The 14518-nt window shown below is 37.8% G+C and overlaps 1 protein-coding gene across 9 annotated transcripts in view; it reads right to left on the bottom strand.

The window, feature by feature from the left end:
• The window catches only part of LOC132368245 (uncharacterized), a 670503-nt gene that overhangs the window by 27811 nt on the left and 628174 nt on the right, over positions 1 to 14518 (bottom strand). For 2 of the 9 annotated variants that reach the window (XR_009504000.1, XR_009504001.1), the window contains 3 exons: positions 6491 to 6554; positions 3509 to 3640; positions 2723 to 2799 (listed from right to left, as the gene is read on the bottom strand). Coding sequence is in view for 5 of the 9 variants with exons in the window: in XM_059927011.1 (XP_059782994.1) it covers positions 2482 to 2610; positions 2726 to 2799; positions 6491 to 6554 (267 nt within the window). In the remaining 4 variants the exon portion in view is untranslated. Of the gene's footprint in view, positions 1 to 2477; positions 2611 to 2722; positions 2800 to 3508; positions 3641 to 6490; positions 6555 to 10645; positions 11221 to 14518 lie in introns of those variants that run through there. The other 7 variants (XM_059927014.1, XM_059927017.1, XM_059927011.1 and 4 more) reach the window with 6 other exon arrangements.

Raw genomic sequence — 14518 nt, 5'->3', positions numbered from 1 at the left:
AGCAAAACTCTGCCAGCATCTAATGAGGGAAAAATCTTTGTCCAATTTTAAATATCGTTCAGTCAAATGGCATCAGGGGGTCACATGCTTTGTTTTGCTGGGGACAAGTTCCTGCACTCAAAGTGACTTCTCTCCTTTGGAAACATGATGTAGAGAGGCCTACAGCAAGTGGGATCCATGGTGAAATGAACCAGCAAAGAGGCATCTAACCCCTACTTCCTAGCTGTGCAAATGGCGTGGGATTTCACACAGAATAGCTTGTGCCAGGTTTGTGAGGTTTGCTTTATTTTTCAATGAAGTGAGCCACCTTATCAGACACACGAAGCTTATTCACAAATGTGACAGATGTTTGGCAATATCTCTATTACATTATCTGGCATATTTGTACTTAACTGCCTAATATTAAATGATATTGTTTATTTTACTCCTTTTAAAATACAGTAGTACAGTCAAGATGGTTGTATGGGATGCATGTCTCTAGAACGTGAAAAAATCCTAATGTTCACCTGTGATAACTTAAACTTCTGAACCATTTAGAAGAATTCATAGTTTATATAATTATAAGAAACGTGCATTTTCCAAGACTCAGGAAATTTATATTTTATTTATTTATTATAGGGCTACAAAAAGGATACATTGCTTAAAAGAATTTTGAAATCTTAGAAAATATGTCACTTAATTGGTGCTTGAAATATATATTACCTCATATCGCTTGGGAATTGGCATTTTAACATCTGTTAAAGAAAGTATATCTTTAATCAGCATTTCTATTATAATAATAATAGAGGTCTCACTGTCTGCCTAATACTTTCCAAATTTTGCACTCAGTTGAGACTACATATTTCTCATTGGTCATAAATTCTGTTGCCCTTTACATGGTAAAAACTGGATAATGTACAGATGTCAAGTATTATGTCTGGTTAAGTCTCTCAGGTCACTCTGTGGGGTAACAGTGTCATGGTCCTTTCTCTCAAAAGAGAGGAGTGAGCTGATGTGAGGGCCCTGTGTATTTTCTTTAATTAAGAAAAACAAATATTCAGGCTGTAAAATGTTTTACAAAATCATAGCTATTAATTTTTTGAAATGTGCTCCCTTTGTGACATTTTCTTATGTTACTGAATCACAGAACTCTGGAACGTAGCCACAGATGTCCTCTAATAGCCAATCAATAGTATTTACTAACTAGACTAGCTCGTCGTTTTCCTATAGATACCCACAACTACAACATCTCACATTCATGAAAATGACACTCTCTTCTTGGAAGTTTAAGCTAATATTTCTAAACCATGTGTTTGAGATAAAACTAAATTCTACTAAGAGGTATTATAAAATAATGTAATTCCCAACAAAATATATGAGGATTTAGGAAATACTGGCATGTTTCAGAGGAAAACACAGTTGCCTCATCTCATCCTGATAACAAGAAATTTGAGTGACACAGCTCTTTGGTCTAAGCATTTGTGTGTGTGTGTGTGCTTTAGCTGGTCCTCTGGATGGGATGCATTAACATTCTTTTTTTAAGATTTGTGGGCTAGAATATTTTTACATAAGTGATGCATAGGATATGCGGTTTATAAATTAGGCTCTATGACCATTCTCATCCGTCATGGAATGGAACATGAGGGTAAACAGAACAACCGGCACAAACAGTTTCTGGAAAAACCATTACATTTCCTTGAACTTTCCCAGTAGAAGGAAAAAGGGGGGGACTTCAGGTAGGCAGCTGAGATACATTTGCCCCACAAATAAGTACATAAATTTTAGTCTATTAAAACTGGAAGGACTCCCCCAAAGCTATCTGATGAAAGGATTTGCAAAGAGTAGATCAAGAAGGACAGGCAGGTCTAGGGTCTGCTGGCCACGGCCAGGATACCACCTAAAAGATTTGTCCATAGTTGAAGGAGGAACTACAACTTGGCCAAAGTGATGGGTGCTGCTCCTTCCCTCTATTTACTCCTAGATGACCCTGCCTTTCACCACCCTACACCCTATAGCCCTCCTTCATTGTCTGTCTGGGGACTCACTGCGGACTTTAGATGAAGGAGATTAGGTGAGGAAGAAGAAGAGGAGAAGGAGGAGAGCAGGAGTGGGGAGGGAACAGGAGAAGGAGGATGATGAAGGAAAGTCATTACCAAAAAATGACTGTGGCCTCTTCTGTAGTCTGGTCACCTAATGAACAAATGGGGACCCTGAGACAGAGAGGGATTCCCCAAACCATACAGATATTCGCTTTCCACAACTGACTCAGACCAAATGCTTCCTCTGCTACATCATATAACCTGTGTGAAAGAATCCTTTTCATAGATCATCCAGATGATAAACCTAGTGTAAATTATTTCCACCACCACGAGGTTATGGCACGTATTACTGTTTTAGCAAAAAAAAAAAAAAAAAAAAAAAAATTCATTTTGCCACTTAAAGTATTTAAGAGTATACTACCCTTCTTTGATAACAGTCTGTTATTTTTCATCATAACATGGCTTAAAAGGAAAAGAAAAACAAGAGAAAGAAACTTCCAGGAAAAACAATGCAATGTAGTGTGATCCACATCCACTTCTCTGGATAGAACTCCATCATGAAAAACATTAACTCTCTGAATCTTGAATCCACCTGCAATTCAAGGTCATCCATGCAGATTTTGAGAGTTGAAGGCAAACGTACACAAAATCCAGTTCCTGGAAAAACCATCCCTGCTTTGCCCCCATGTCCCCACACACCCCCTCACCTGAGCAGCATGGAGTTTCACTAAGAGACTTCTTGATGGGGAAGCCCGCCAGTCAGAGTGGACAAGACAGTATGCTAGGAGGCAGGAAGAAAATGTTAGAACTTCCATTTGCATTCCTCCTCATCTCATTCTTTTAAAATTCCTATATCTGTATAATCTTTGTCTTGCATATAAATTACGGAACCATAGAACATGCATTTAATTTGCAAATGCATAAATATACACACTGGATCTTCATGCTCAGAAAACTTTTTACTGAGTAGGAGAAGGATAGAAATGTTGGAGAACACTGACATGAACCAGATTCCTGGCCTTTTCTAAGGAATCAAACCAGAATCCAAAACAGCCATGGGCTCTGGGCTCTGTCAGGCAAAGCACATGTGTGTGGCCTGTCCAGGGAGAAGGAGAACCATGAATAAACTCTAGAATATCTGTTTCACCAAACTCTGAAACTCAGAGGGACCCCGTCAGCCCTGAGTTTCACCTTGTAGGCAGAGGGCAGATAACACAGGTAAGTGAACCATTCTCCCCCCACTTGCCTGCAAACACCATGCAGCTGTGGATTGGTAGGGACCCCAAGTCTGTAGTAAGAGCACAGATCCAGTTAGAATACAGTGCAGGAACTTCCGGACCTTCCAGCAGCATCAGAGCTGCAGGGGGAATGTGTGAGGGTGTAGAAGCAAGGGGGACCTCAGGCAGCATCTAGCAGAGATTGGTGAACAGCAGCACACACCATACCCAGGAGAATGGCTTTTAGTTAAGAATGCAGTGGTTTGCATTTACATTAGATTGTTGAAAGCGTCCTGTTGCTTTCGAGGCAAAATTCTGAAGGCAGTAGTTTTATTTACTAATTTAAAAAACAGGTTTTACATATAGAAAATCCACTGGAAGGTGTTTTGGATCAGGTAAACAGTTCTGAAGAAAGAAAAGAAAAATGGACTCATGAAGTCAAATTTATGGATATAGTGACTTGACTAGTAAGCAGGAGAGTAAAAATATTAGACAAAATTAAACATCAGATCAATATACCTAGGGTGCACAACCACTGATCACACTCACAAGCTGGCATATTGAGAAAGGGTCTCAGCTATTAGGCCAAGCAACTGCTGTGATCCAGCTTAAGCACAGGCAGATCGGATACACTTTCTCCCAATTCAGGGGTTTTAAGCTAAGATGAGGGGAGTTTAGTCAATAATGAAGTTTTAGTGAAAGCAGCATCTGTAGTTGTCAGCACTTGCCATTGGAAGATAATGTGTGAACAGCAAGTTGAGAAAGAGAAGTATTTCAGTTTTGATGCCAAAACCAATCACTTGAACACATTACTAGACGTAGAAAATGGACTTAAGAGTCTATACTGGTTGATCCACTGCACACTGTCTACATTACCCAGTAATCTTCAGTAGTTGTCAATATTTCACACACTCTGATCTCTAACACAGCGGGAAGGTCAGATATACTTGTCAAGGTCAAGCTGGATGCCAGTGAAGGACTCAGTGAAAGTGTGAAAATCTTGCAACTTGCTCTCAGATAGATGACCATCAAATGAAACATTTCATGATATGATATATAATAAATGATATATAATATGACATGACATGATTAATGTATCAATACACAAAGGAATGGTAAAAAATACTGATTGATATGATATGATATGACATATAATACAAAATATATGATATGATATGACATGATTGATTTATCAATACAAAAAGGAATGGTAAAAAAAATACTATACATTACAAACTTGAAAAAAGTGTTGCCTGATAATCTCTGGAGACATACTCTATTTTTAACTTCATCCCACATGGCTTCATGGGCTATCATGTCTACACTCTTTTTATTAGGGTAACATTTTTGCTTTTACTCAGTATATGGATAATTTAGCAGTGGTTAAATTCTTTTTTATTAAAACACTTTGTATTCAAATTATGAGCAGACTTTATATACAGTTTATTTGTGCGTGTGGATGTCTTCTTTGTTTTATGTCATCCCACTCTGATATCATTTCACCAGTTTCCTACTGAATAGAGTTGGGGAGGTGTACTGATAAGAGATTTAAATCCTAAGCAAAGGGAATCAACGTGCCCAGGCTGAGAAAGTATTTAAGGGAAGATGGATGAACTGAAATCTTACTGGTGGTGTTCACATTTATGAATTTTTACTATATCAAAATATAACAAGTATAAAATATGGGAGTAGGGGAGCTAAGCAAATCTTAGAAAATAAATTCAAGCTACCAATGCACTTACTCTGTTAATCTGTTTGTCCTTCATACAAACAGATGTATGGGTTTGGCTAGAAGACCTGTACTTTTCCATTGATTTCTAAAATTCTAGAATGATGCCTTCCAATTGAAGCTAAATGCTTCCCCCCATGCTTCATTTGTCTTGTGAGAGAAAAAAAAAAAAAAAGCAAAAACAACAACAGCCCTGATGATATCCAGAGGTAAGCCTGGACATAAATACCAAAAGGTATCACAGAATACCAATGCCAAGCAAGATTACTCTGAGATAATGATGAAGTGAGATAAAGTGAAGGCAATTCACAACTGTTTTCTAAGTACAGAAAAAGAAGTCACTGTGCCATCCCCCCAAAATACCAAACACTCCATTCTCTTGGTTAAAATGAGTGACATCTACTTTGTTTCCAGTAATGGCTTTATTTTGACTATAGTCTTCCCTCTTGTAGCTAAAATTTATTGAGATGAATTATAGAATTGCCTTGGCTCTCAGCATCCAATTTAAAGTGGCCCATCACTTTTAGACCCTCTCCCAAGTCACCCAACTAAAGCCCAAATCTTGTAGTAGCTCTTTTCTAACACCCTCTTACTGAGACACCCCAGGATTCCCCATGGTGTGTGTCTTCCCTCACTGCCATGAGTAATAAATCCAACTTGTTCTAGACTAAACTGGTTCCCAGGTGTGTTCCTGGTTGTTTTGGCTGGAGAACATAGACGTTGGAATGATCTCATCCTAACCAGCTAACTCTGGCACCCCGTGGAGAACACCCCCATTCTTCAGCCCTTTCACTAAACACTGCTTACTCCAGAAAGCCTTCTCTACTGCCCCAATGAGGACTGGTCCCCTGTGCTGTGTTGCCTAGACCACTTTGCACTTCTCCCCTGTGACAACCACTGCATATCTTTTTTTTTTTTTAACATCTTTATTGGAGTATAATTGCTTTACAATGGTGTGTTAGTTTCTGCTTTATAACAAAGTGTATTAGTTATACATATACATATGTTCCCATATCTCTTCCCTCTTGTGTCTCCCTCCCTCCCACCCTCCCTATCCCACCCCTCTATGTGGTCACAAAGCACCGAGCTGATCTCCCTGTGCTATGTGGCTGCTTCCCACTAGCTATCTATTTTACATTTGGTATTGTATATATGTCCATGCCACTCTCTCACTTTGTCACAGCTTACCCTTCCCCCTCCCCATATCCTCAAGTCCATTCTCTAGTAGGTCTGTGTCTTTATTTCCGTCCTGCCCCTAGGTTCTTCATGACCTTTTTTTTTTTTTTCTTAGATTCCATATATACGTGTTAGCATACGGTATTTGTTTTTCTCTTTCTGATTTACTTCACTCTGTATGACAGACTCTAGGTCCATCCACCCCACTACACTGAAAGCTCCTTGCAGGCAAGAGAGAGGAGTGAAGCATGTCTGACCACATTGCCAGTACTTACTCTAGTCCCTGATGAAAAGTGTTTATTAAAAGTTTGTTAATTAATGGACACAAGAATTAAAGTTTTCTAACTTACCTTCTGTATAAATCACAGGAGTGTAATGACATCTCTCAAGTAGCCAATATATTTTGAGAAGAATCTGTAAGAATAAAACAGCATTAAAAATTGATGTTTAATAGGGCAAAGAAAATTCCCAATTATTGAATTTATCATTTATTTTATATTTCAAATATGGATATCCTTGTAGCTTTTGAAATTTTTCATTGTAAAATTTAGGTGTTCACAGAATATGGATTAAAAAGCAAATTTACTTCGAGGTATTGTTTCTATTTTGACACAAAGTCATAAAAAAAAAAACTATTACCAAAGAAGATGTTTAAAATAATTTAAATATGTGACTTGTAACAGCTACATATATTGTAAATCTACTGTTCTAAAAATAAGGAGCAATTATCCCTTGTTTACTTTAACATTTAATATGCTGAACAGTCTGGAGAACCATTTATTTACTAACAAATATATGTAAAATAGGGTAGTGAAAAACAACTCCGTGTGCTTTTTTGACTGTTTGAAAATTATATTTGAATTACTGAAAAAACTGAAAATGTTTCAAAACATTATTTGAAAGATGTGTAAGAGAGAGGATAGGAAAATATGCCTGCATATTTATTGCCTAACAATTTAAATTACAAATATGGAGAGTACAAACTTTCAGTTATGAGTAGTTCTAGAAATTTCATGTACAGCATGGTGACTATAGTTAATAATAATGTACTGTATACTTGAAGTTTTCTAGAAGAATAGATCTCAAGTGTTCTCACCACACACACAGACACACAGGCACACACGCACACAAAAGATAACTATGGGAAATAATGAATATGTAAATTAGCTTGATTATGGTATGATTTCCTGATTTCACTTTGTGAAATGATTGTGGAATCATTTTCACAATGTGTATGTAGATCAAAACATTATATTGTACAACCTAAAAATATACAATTTTTATTTGTCAATCATACTTCAATAAAGCTGGAAAAAATACACAGACGTATATATACAGATATATACATGTATACATATATATGTTTTGTGTATGTATATATGCACATACATATGTGTGCGTTTTAGCATCCTTAAATTTGCATTACCTATTCCAGTTTTTGCTGGAAAATACTATTTGTATTGTTCCACAAAACATAGCACACCAAGGTTGATCAGCAGATTTGAATCCCAAGTAACTGTCCTCTCTCTCCAGCAGTTTCTGACAGGTTTGCCTGTCCTTGGGTTTGGTGAATTCCCTCCCTGCTCTCACCTCCACTGGCAGAATCCCCAGCTTACCCCGACCCTCTAGTTACAGCCCTAATCCTCCAAAAATTTCATGAACATAAAGAAAGGTTTCTCCTCAGGAAAACACTGCATGGTTCTACTGTTGACCAACTATGGGTTTATAATATGATCAATTCATGTGATTTGTCTACAAACCTGGAAGGGCAAATTGAATACATTTTATTTTCTCTCAGAATAAGTGAAGGTACACATCAATCTACAATTGAAAATAAAATTTCATTAAAATGTACTTAAAAAAGAACTCCTTGCCTAGCCCTAGATCCCAGAGGTTTTCTCCCAGTATTTTTTCTAAAAGTTTTATAGTATTATATTTTATATTTAATTTTGTGATCCATTTTTGAGTTAATTAGTGTGAAAGGGGTGAAGTTTGGGTTGAGTTTTTTTAGCCGTTGGACATCCGTTTTCTCCAGCATCGTTTGTTAAAAAGACTAGGCTTCCTCTCTCAGAACGAAATTAGTAAAGTGAAAAAAAAATGAAACATAAAACTGAAAGTGAAGATTTTTATTCTTTGTAAAAAAGTTTTAATATCTCTCCGTTAATAAACAAATAACAATTTATGGATAGAGTTATGTTAAACAATTATTTTGCAATTGAATCATGCTCAAAATCAACCCACCAAGTTTGAGAAAAAGACCTCGTTAACTGAACCGCTATGGAGACCAGCACAACTCCCAGGTATATTGGTGAATTTGAGAGAGAACTTGATAGCACATGGCCGCAGTTTACTTGGCTGAGTGCCACCTGCATAGGCACAAATGACCCAGTTCTGAAACTCATCTGGCTCCTGAGCAAACGAAATGTAAAGGACTATGTATTAGTTTCCTGTTGATGCATAACAGATTACCACAAGCTAAGTGGCTTCAAATAACACCCATTTATTAACGTATAGTTTACAGCAGGCTGGATTCAATGGTCAGAGTATCATAAGGCTGAGAGGAAGGTGTTAGCAAGGCAGATTCCTTGTCTGGAGGCTCTAGGAAGACATCTGCCTCTAGGCTCATTTAGGTTGTTAGAGTATGGTTCCTTGCTGTTGGAAGTGTTAGGTCCCTTATTTTCTGGCTGTCACCCAGAGTCCTTTCTCAGCATCTTAAGACCACCCACATTCCTTTTCATGTGTTTTCCTCTGCCTTCAAGCCAGCAATGATCTATCAAGTCACCTTGTACATCAAATCTCTCTGACCTTCTCTTCTGCTGCCAGATGGAGCAAACTCTGTACGCAAAGTGCTTACCTGATTGGGTCCAGTCCACCTGGATAAACTCTATGTATTAAGATCAATCCATTCAGTTTTAACTACAACTGCAAATTCTCTTCACAGCAGTATCCAGATTAGTGTTTGAATGAAGAATCAGAGAACAGGAATCTTGGAAAACCAGGTTTAGAAATCTTCCTACTATAAGCCTGTAATGAGTTAAGCGCATTTAAGCCCTTCTGGGCTTTCCCAGAGGGGTCTTGTAGTTGATGATGAAACATTCTAGTTAGTTACCATGTGATATTTACACATTAATCCTCTACATCTTCCTGGGACCTGCGATGTCCTCCAGCTCTTCCACATTCATCAGGTTCCATAAAGTTCCTCAAAGGCACTACCATCCTCACCTGGTGTGGCCGAAAATTCCACCAGTGGCAAAGCAGGAGATTCCTTGAGGTGCCCCTTGATGAGGGGCAGGAGAGAGGACATGGTCTTCTTTTCTGCTTTGGTTTACAAAATTTAAAGACGTATCAAAATTTCAGAGCTTTTGTTGACAGTTTTTTTGTTTTCACGTCTAACTCTTTGTCCTCTCCTCCATGGGGCTCAGGCATCAATGAATGGACCTGGTCCAGGTGATGAATCTAACTAACAGGAACAACCAGGATTTGACCCGGACCAGACCTCCTCTAAGATGTCTAAGTTTTGGTCTCACTTTAACTCACGACCAATAACTTCACAAGGGCCCTCATTGTTGCCCAACAATTCTAACATATTCCTTTGTCTGTTCACTCTCTCATGCTCCTAAATTATTTCATACTTCACATCTTCTCTTTCTGAAAACTTCCCAAGTCTCCTCCTCAGTGACCACCCTCAGCTGATGACTTGCTTCTGCTGACTAAAAACAATTGCACAGCGTGAGAGTTGTGAGTTAAGTTTTATCTGGGGCAAAATGAGGACTATAGCCTGGGAGACAGCATATCGAATAGCTCTGAGAAAGTGCTCCAAAGAGGAAGTGGGGAAGGTCACTATATATGTGATTTTGGTGAAGGAGGAGTACATGCAATCAAGCAGATATTTTTTGCAGAAGGTCCTGCTAGTTTCGTGAAGGTTACTGCTAGTCATGAGGAGCAGACATCACCATGAAGAATTTTTTAGTGCTTTTCTAAATATGAGGAGATGCAAGAATTGGGCTCATAAAATCATTTCCTGAAAATATCTAACTGTCTAAGGACCTGTTCTGCCAGTTTTTTCCAGAGCACAGAGTGCCTCATTTCTGATCTCCACCCTGAATTCCTTTCAGGGGGTGTTGAAGGTCAGCAGATGCAGTGGCTCATAATTTAATTTTTGTAGAGGTAGATGGCAAGTGCCAATTTGTATGTGACATTTCCATAGGCCTGAGAAGACAGAAGCAATCGGAAGGCAACTTCCCTATTTTCCCCACATCTGCCCACCTACAGGCCATTGTGTCCATGCACCCTGCCTTCCCTCCTGACACAGTGGATTCACTGTCCATGCCCCGTTCAGAGACCAAACCTTCCACTTTGCACCAGAATCTATCTACTCTCTCCAACAAAAAGATACAAGGCAGTATACTGCCCCAGATATTCAACACCACCACCTCATGGATAAACAATAAAAATTTTATTTAATCATTACAATCAGCATACAATGGTACCATACTTTTTGCATCTTAAAAAATAAATACATAATACCTCTTTTGACCTCCATATCCACCTCTAAATACTCCTCCATTTCTCTTCTCCAACTTACATATATACTTGAAATTTTCTTTTTTTAAATTGAGGTACAATTGACATAGAACATTATATTACTTTCAAGTATACAACATAATGATTCAATATTTACATATATTGCAAAATGATCACCACAACAGATCTAGTTAGCATCCATCACCATACACAAGAATTTTTTTCTTGTGATGAGAACTTTTTTTTTTTTAATTTATTTTCTTTTGGCTGTGCTGGGTCTTTGTTGCTGCATGTGGGCTTTCTCTAGTTGCAGCAGGCAGGGGCTTCTCATTGCAGTGGCTTCTCTTGTTGTGGAGCACGGGCTCTAGGCACGTGGGCTTCAGTAGTTTCAGCATGTGGGCTCAGTGGTTGTGGCACATGGGCCCTAGAGCGCGCAGGCTTCAGTAGTTGCAGCACGTGGGCTCTAGGGCACACCGGCTCAGTAGCTGTGGCTCACTGGCTTAGTTGCTCCAAGGCACGTGGGATCTTCCCGGACCAGGGATTGAACCCATGTCCCCTGCATTGACAGGCGGATTCTTAACCACTGCGCCACCAGGGAAGTCCTGATGAGAACTTTTAAGATCTACTCTCTTAGCAACTTTCAAATACGCAGTACAGTATTATTAACTGTAGTCACCATGCTGTACATTACATCCCTATGACTTAATTATTTTATAGCTGAAAATAAATTTTATTTTAAATGAATTTTATTTTATAGCAGATGCAAACTATTATATACAGGATGGATAAACAACAAGGTCCTACTGTATAGCACAGGGAACTATACCCAAGCACAGGGAACTGTATCCAATCTCCTGGGATAAACCATAATGGAAAATAATATTTTTAAAAATGTCTCTATGTGTATAACTGAGTCACTTTGCTGTACAACAGAGATTGGCACAACATTGTACACCAACTAGACCACAATTAAATAAATAAATAAATAAATAGGATGGCAAAGAGTAGAAATCAATCAGTCTCCTTCCTTTATGTTTAAAAGTAAGCATGCTGTTATGTTAAACAAAATTCAAAATTGAAATTACGTAAAAATTCCTACAGAATTCATTCTGCAGAAGAGGCTGAGGAAATAACAAGCATGGCAGCCATAGCAATACAATAAAATATGAGTCCTATGGGACCACAGAGCTCTTGCTATCATTAGCAGTTGAACAGAAGTGGAGAGTCAACATCAAATAGCAGCTACCTGGATCTGTAACAGCTAAAATAATACTCATATGATTATAAATATAAATAGCACAGGGGAGAGAAATGGGCGTGGGTTTAATAAATTGAAATTCAAGTATAATTCCAGAACGAAAACCAATTCCTTAGGACTGATTATGGCAAGATAGTTGTACTTTATATACTTTATCTTTTGGTACATTATTAGAAACTTGTGCAAACATCAGAGCACCTTATTACTTTTCCAGCACAAGAATTATTGATTATAAGAGACACCATTAATACTTTAAGAGGACTAAAAGAGGAAAAATAAATACTAGATTAAATATGCACTTTAATTTTAAAATTCATACTGACTAGTAAGTATGAAATAGTAAGTATGAAGAACATGTCTAACCACTGAAGGATCACAGCAACAGTCTCAACATACTGATTAGTAATTAGACTATTTTAGTAGCTTCAGTCAGGGTGGATACCACATTACAAAAGGCACATTAATGAACAAATGTAGCTCTAGAGGAAAACAAACAGGAGATGAGGATTCTGAAAATTTTTCCTTAGAACTCAATGGCCATGTCTAAGATTGGCTGAGAGTATAAGACCTAACGGAGGAGTAGTAACATATGGAAGTAAGATCCAACTAGCTAAGAAAAGATAGGTGAATACCACGGACATTGGTTTTCAAAGAGGGATGTTTGTAATGAACCCAGACTCTCCTGGTCTGCCTGGAGCCCTCTCAGCAGAGTTGGACAACACTTGCAGGATGCTATACAAAACAACATCTGTGGCACAGAAAGTTTAACTAGAGGACTGACATGTGTGCGACCAGAGGACATGCATTTAAGAGGGACTTTAAGGATATCTAGTGTGACTCCACAATTCCATGGATGAGTTAACCAAGGCCCAAGGAAGAGAATAATAATGCAGTTGATAAAGAGCTGGGCTTGGTCTAATCCAACTTTGCAAATTTAGTGATAAGACTAAAATTCTAGAGGGTCACCACTTTTCATTCTGAGAGCCCTGAATTTCAAACTCAGAGCTGTTTTTTCTCAGGAGATGGGTTCTCAGGCAGCTGCTTCCTGAAGAACATACACTGCTAATAAAAGACTAATACACAATTAAACATTCTAGCAGTCCTCATTTATTTGGCTTACATCCTCATATTCCCCTTTAATATTTTTAGACACTATCAAGGTTTACAATCCTAATCCAGTATAAACTGTAAACACACACATATACATACACAGACAGGAAGTTTCTTTCAGAAGTTTCGTAATTTTCTACGGTCTTTATTACAAAACTGTATCCCATGGAGTGCACAGCTTGGGAAGTCAACGGCATTTCCTTTCTAAATCCCTCTTTGTTAAGTCATGCCTTTAAGTGCACTTATAGCACCAAACTCAGGGCTATTAAAGGCAAATTGATAATTTTTCACGCTGAAATCTATCTATACTTACCTACCTATTTTTACCATGGTGGTACTCTCCAAAACTTTGAAGTCACTCAAGCTGATTTTTCCCAGAAGGAACTCATTCTATTAGTAAATGTTAATGCCAAGAATATAGATAATCACAACAAAAAGAATAAAATACCTAGGAATAAACCTACCTAAGGAGGCAAAAGACCTGTACTCAGGAAACTGTAAGATACTGATGAAATAAATCAAAGATGACACAAACAGATGGAGAGATGTACCATGTTCTTGGACTGGAAGAAGAAATATTGTGAAAATGACTATACTACCCAAAGCAATCTACAGATTCAATGCAATCCCTATCAAATTACCAATGGCATTTTTTACAGAACTAGAACAAAAAATCTTAAAATTTGTATGGAGACAAAAAAGACCCCAAATAGCCAAAGCAGTCTTGAGGGAAAAAAACGGAGCTGGAGGAATCAGACTCCCTGACTTCACACTATACTACAAAGCTACAGTCATCAAGACAATATGGTACTGGCACAAAAACAGAAATATAGATCAATGGAACAAGATAGGAAGCCCAGAGATAAACCCACGCACCTATGGTCAACTAGTCTATGACAAAGGAGGCAACGATATACAGTGGAGAAAAGACAGCCTCTTCAATAAGTGGTGTTGGGAAAACTGGACAGCTACATGTAAAAGAATGAAATTACAACACTTCCTAACACCATACAAAAAAATAAACTCAAAATGGATTAAAGACCTAAATGTAAAACCAGACACTATAAAACCCTTAAAGGAAAACATAAGCAGAACACTTTTTGACATAAATCGCAGCAAGATCTTTTTTAATCCACCTCCTAGAGTTATGAAAATAAAAACAAAAATAAACAAATGGGACCTAATGAAACTTAAAAGCTTTTGCACAGCAAAGGAAACCATAAACAAAACAAAAGGACAACCCTCAGAATGGGAGAAAATATTTGCAAATGAAGCAATTGACAAGGGATTAATCTCCAAAATATACAAACAGCTCATGCAGCTCAATATCAAAAAAACAAATAACTCAATCAAAAAATGGGCAGAAGACCTAAACAGACATTTCTCCAAATAAGACATACAGATGGCCAAAAAGCACATAAAAAGATGCTCAACGTCACTAATTATTAGAGAAATGCAAATCACAACTACAATGAGGTATCACCTC

This window comes from Balaenoptera ricei, chromosome 6 (assembly GCF_028023285.1).
Source record: "Balaenoptera ricei isolate mBalRic1 chromosome 6, mBalRic1.hap2, whole genome shotgun sequence".
NCBI classification, from domain to species: domain Eukaryota; kingdom Metazoa; phylum Chordata; class Mammalia; order Artiodactyla; family Balaenopteridae; genus Balaenoptera; species Balaenoptera ricei.
The sequence above is the reverse complement of the archived record's forward strand: the minus strand, read 5'-3'. Positions and strand labels throughout refer to the sequence as shown.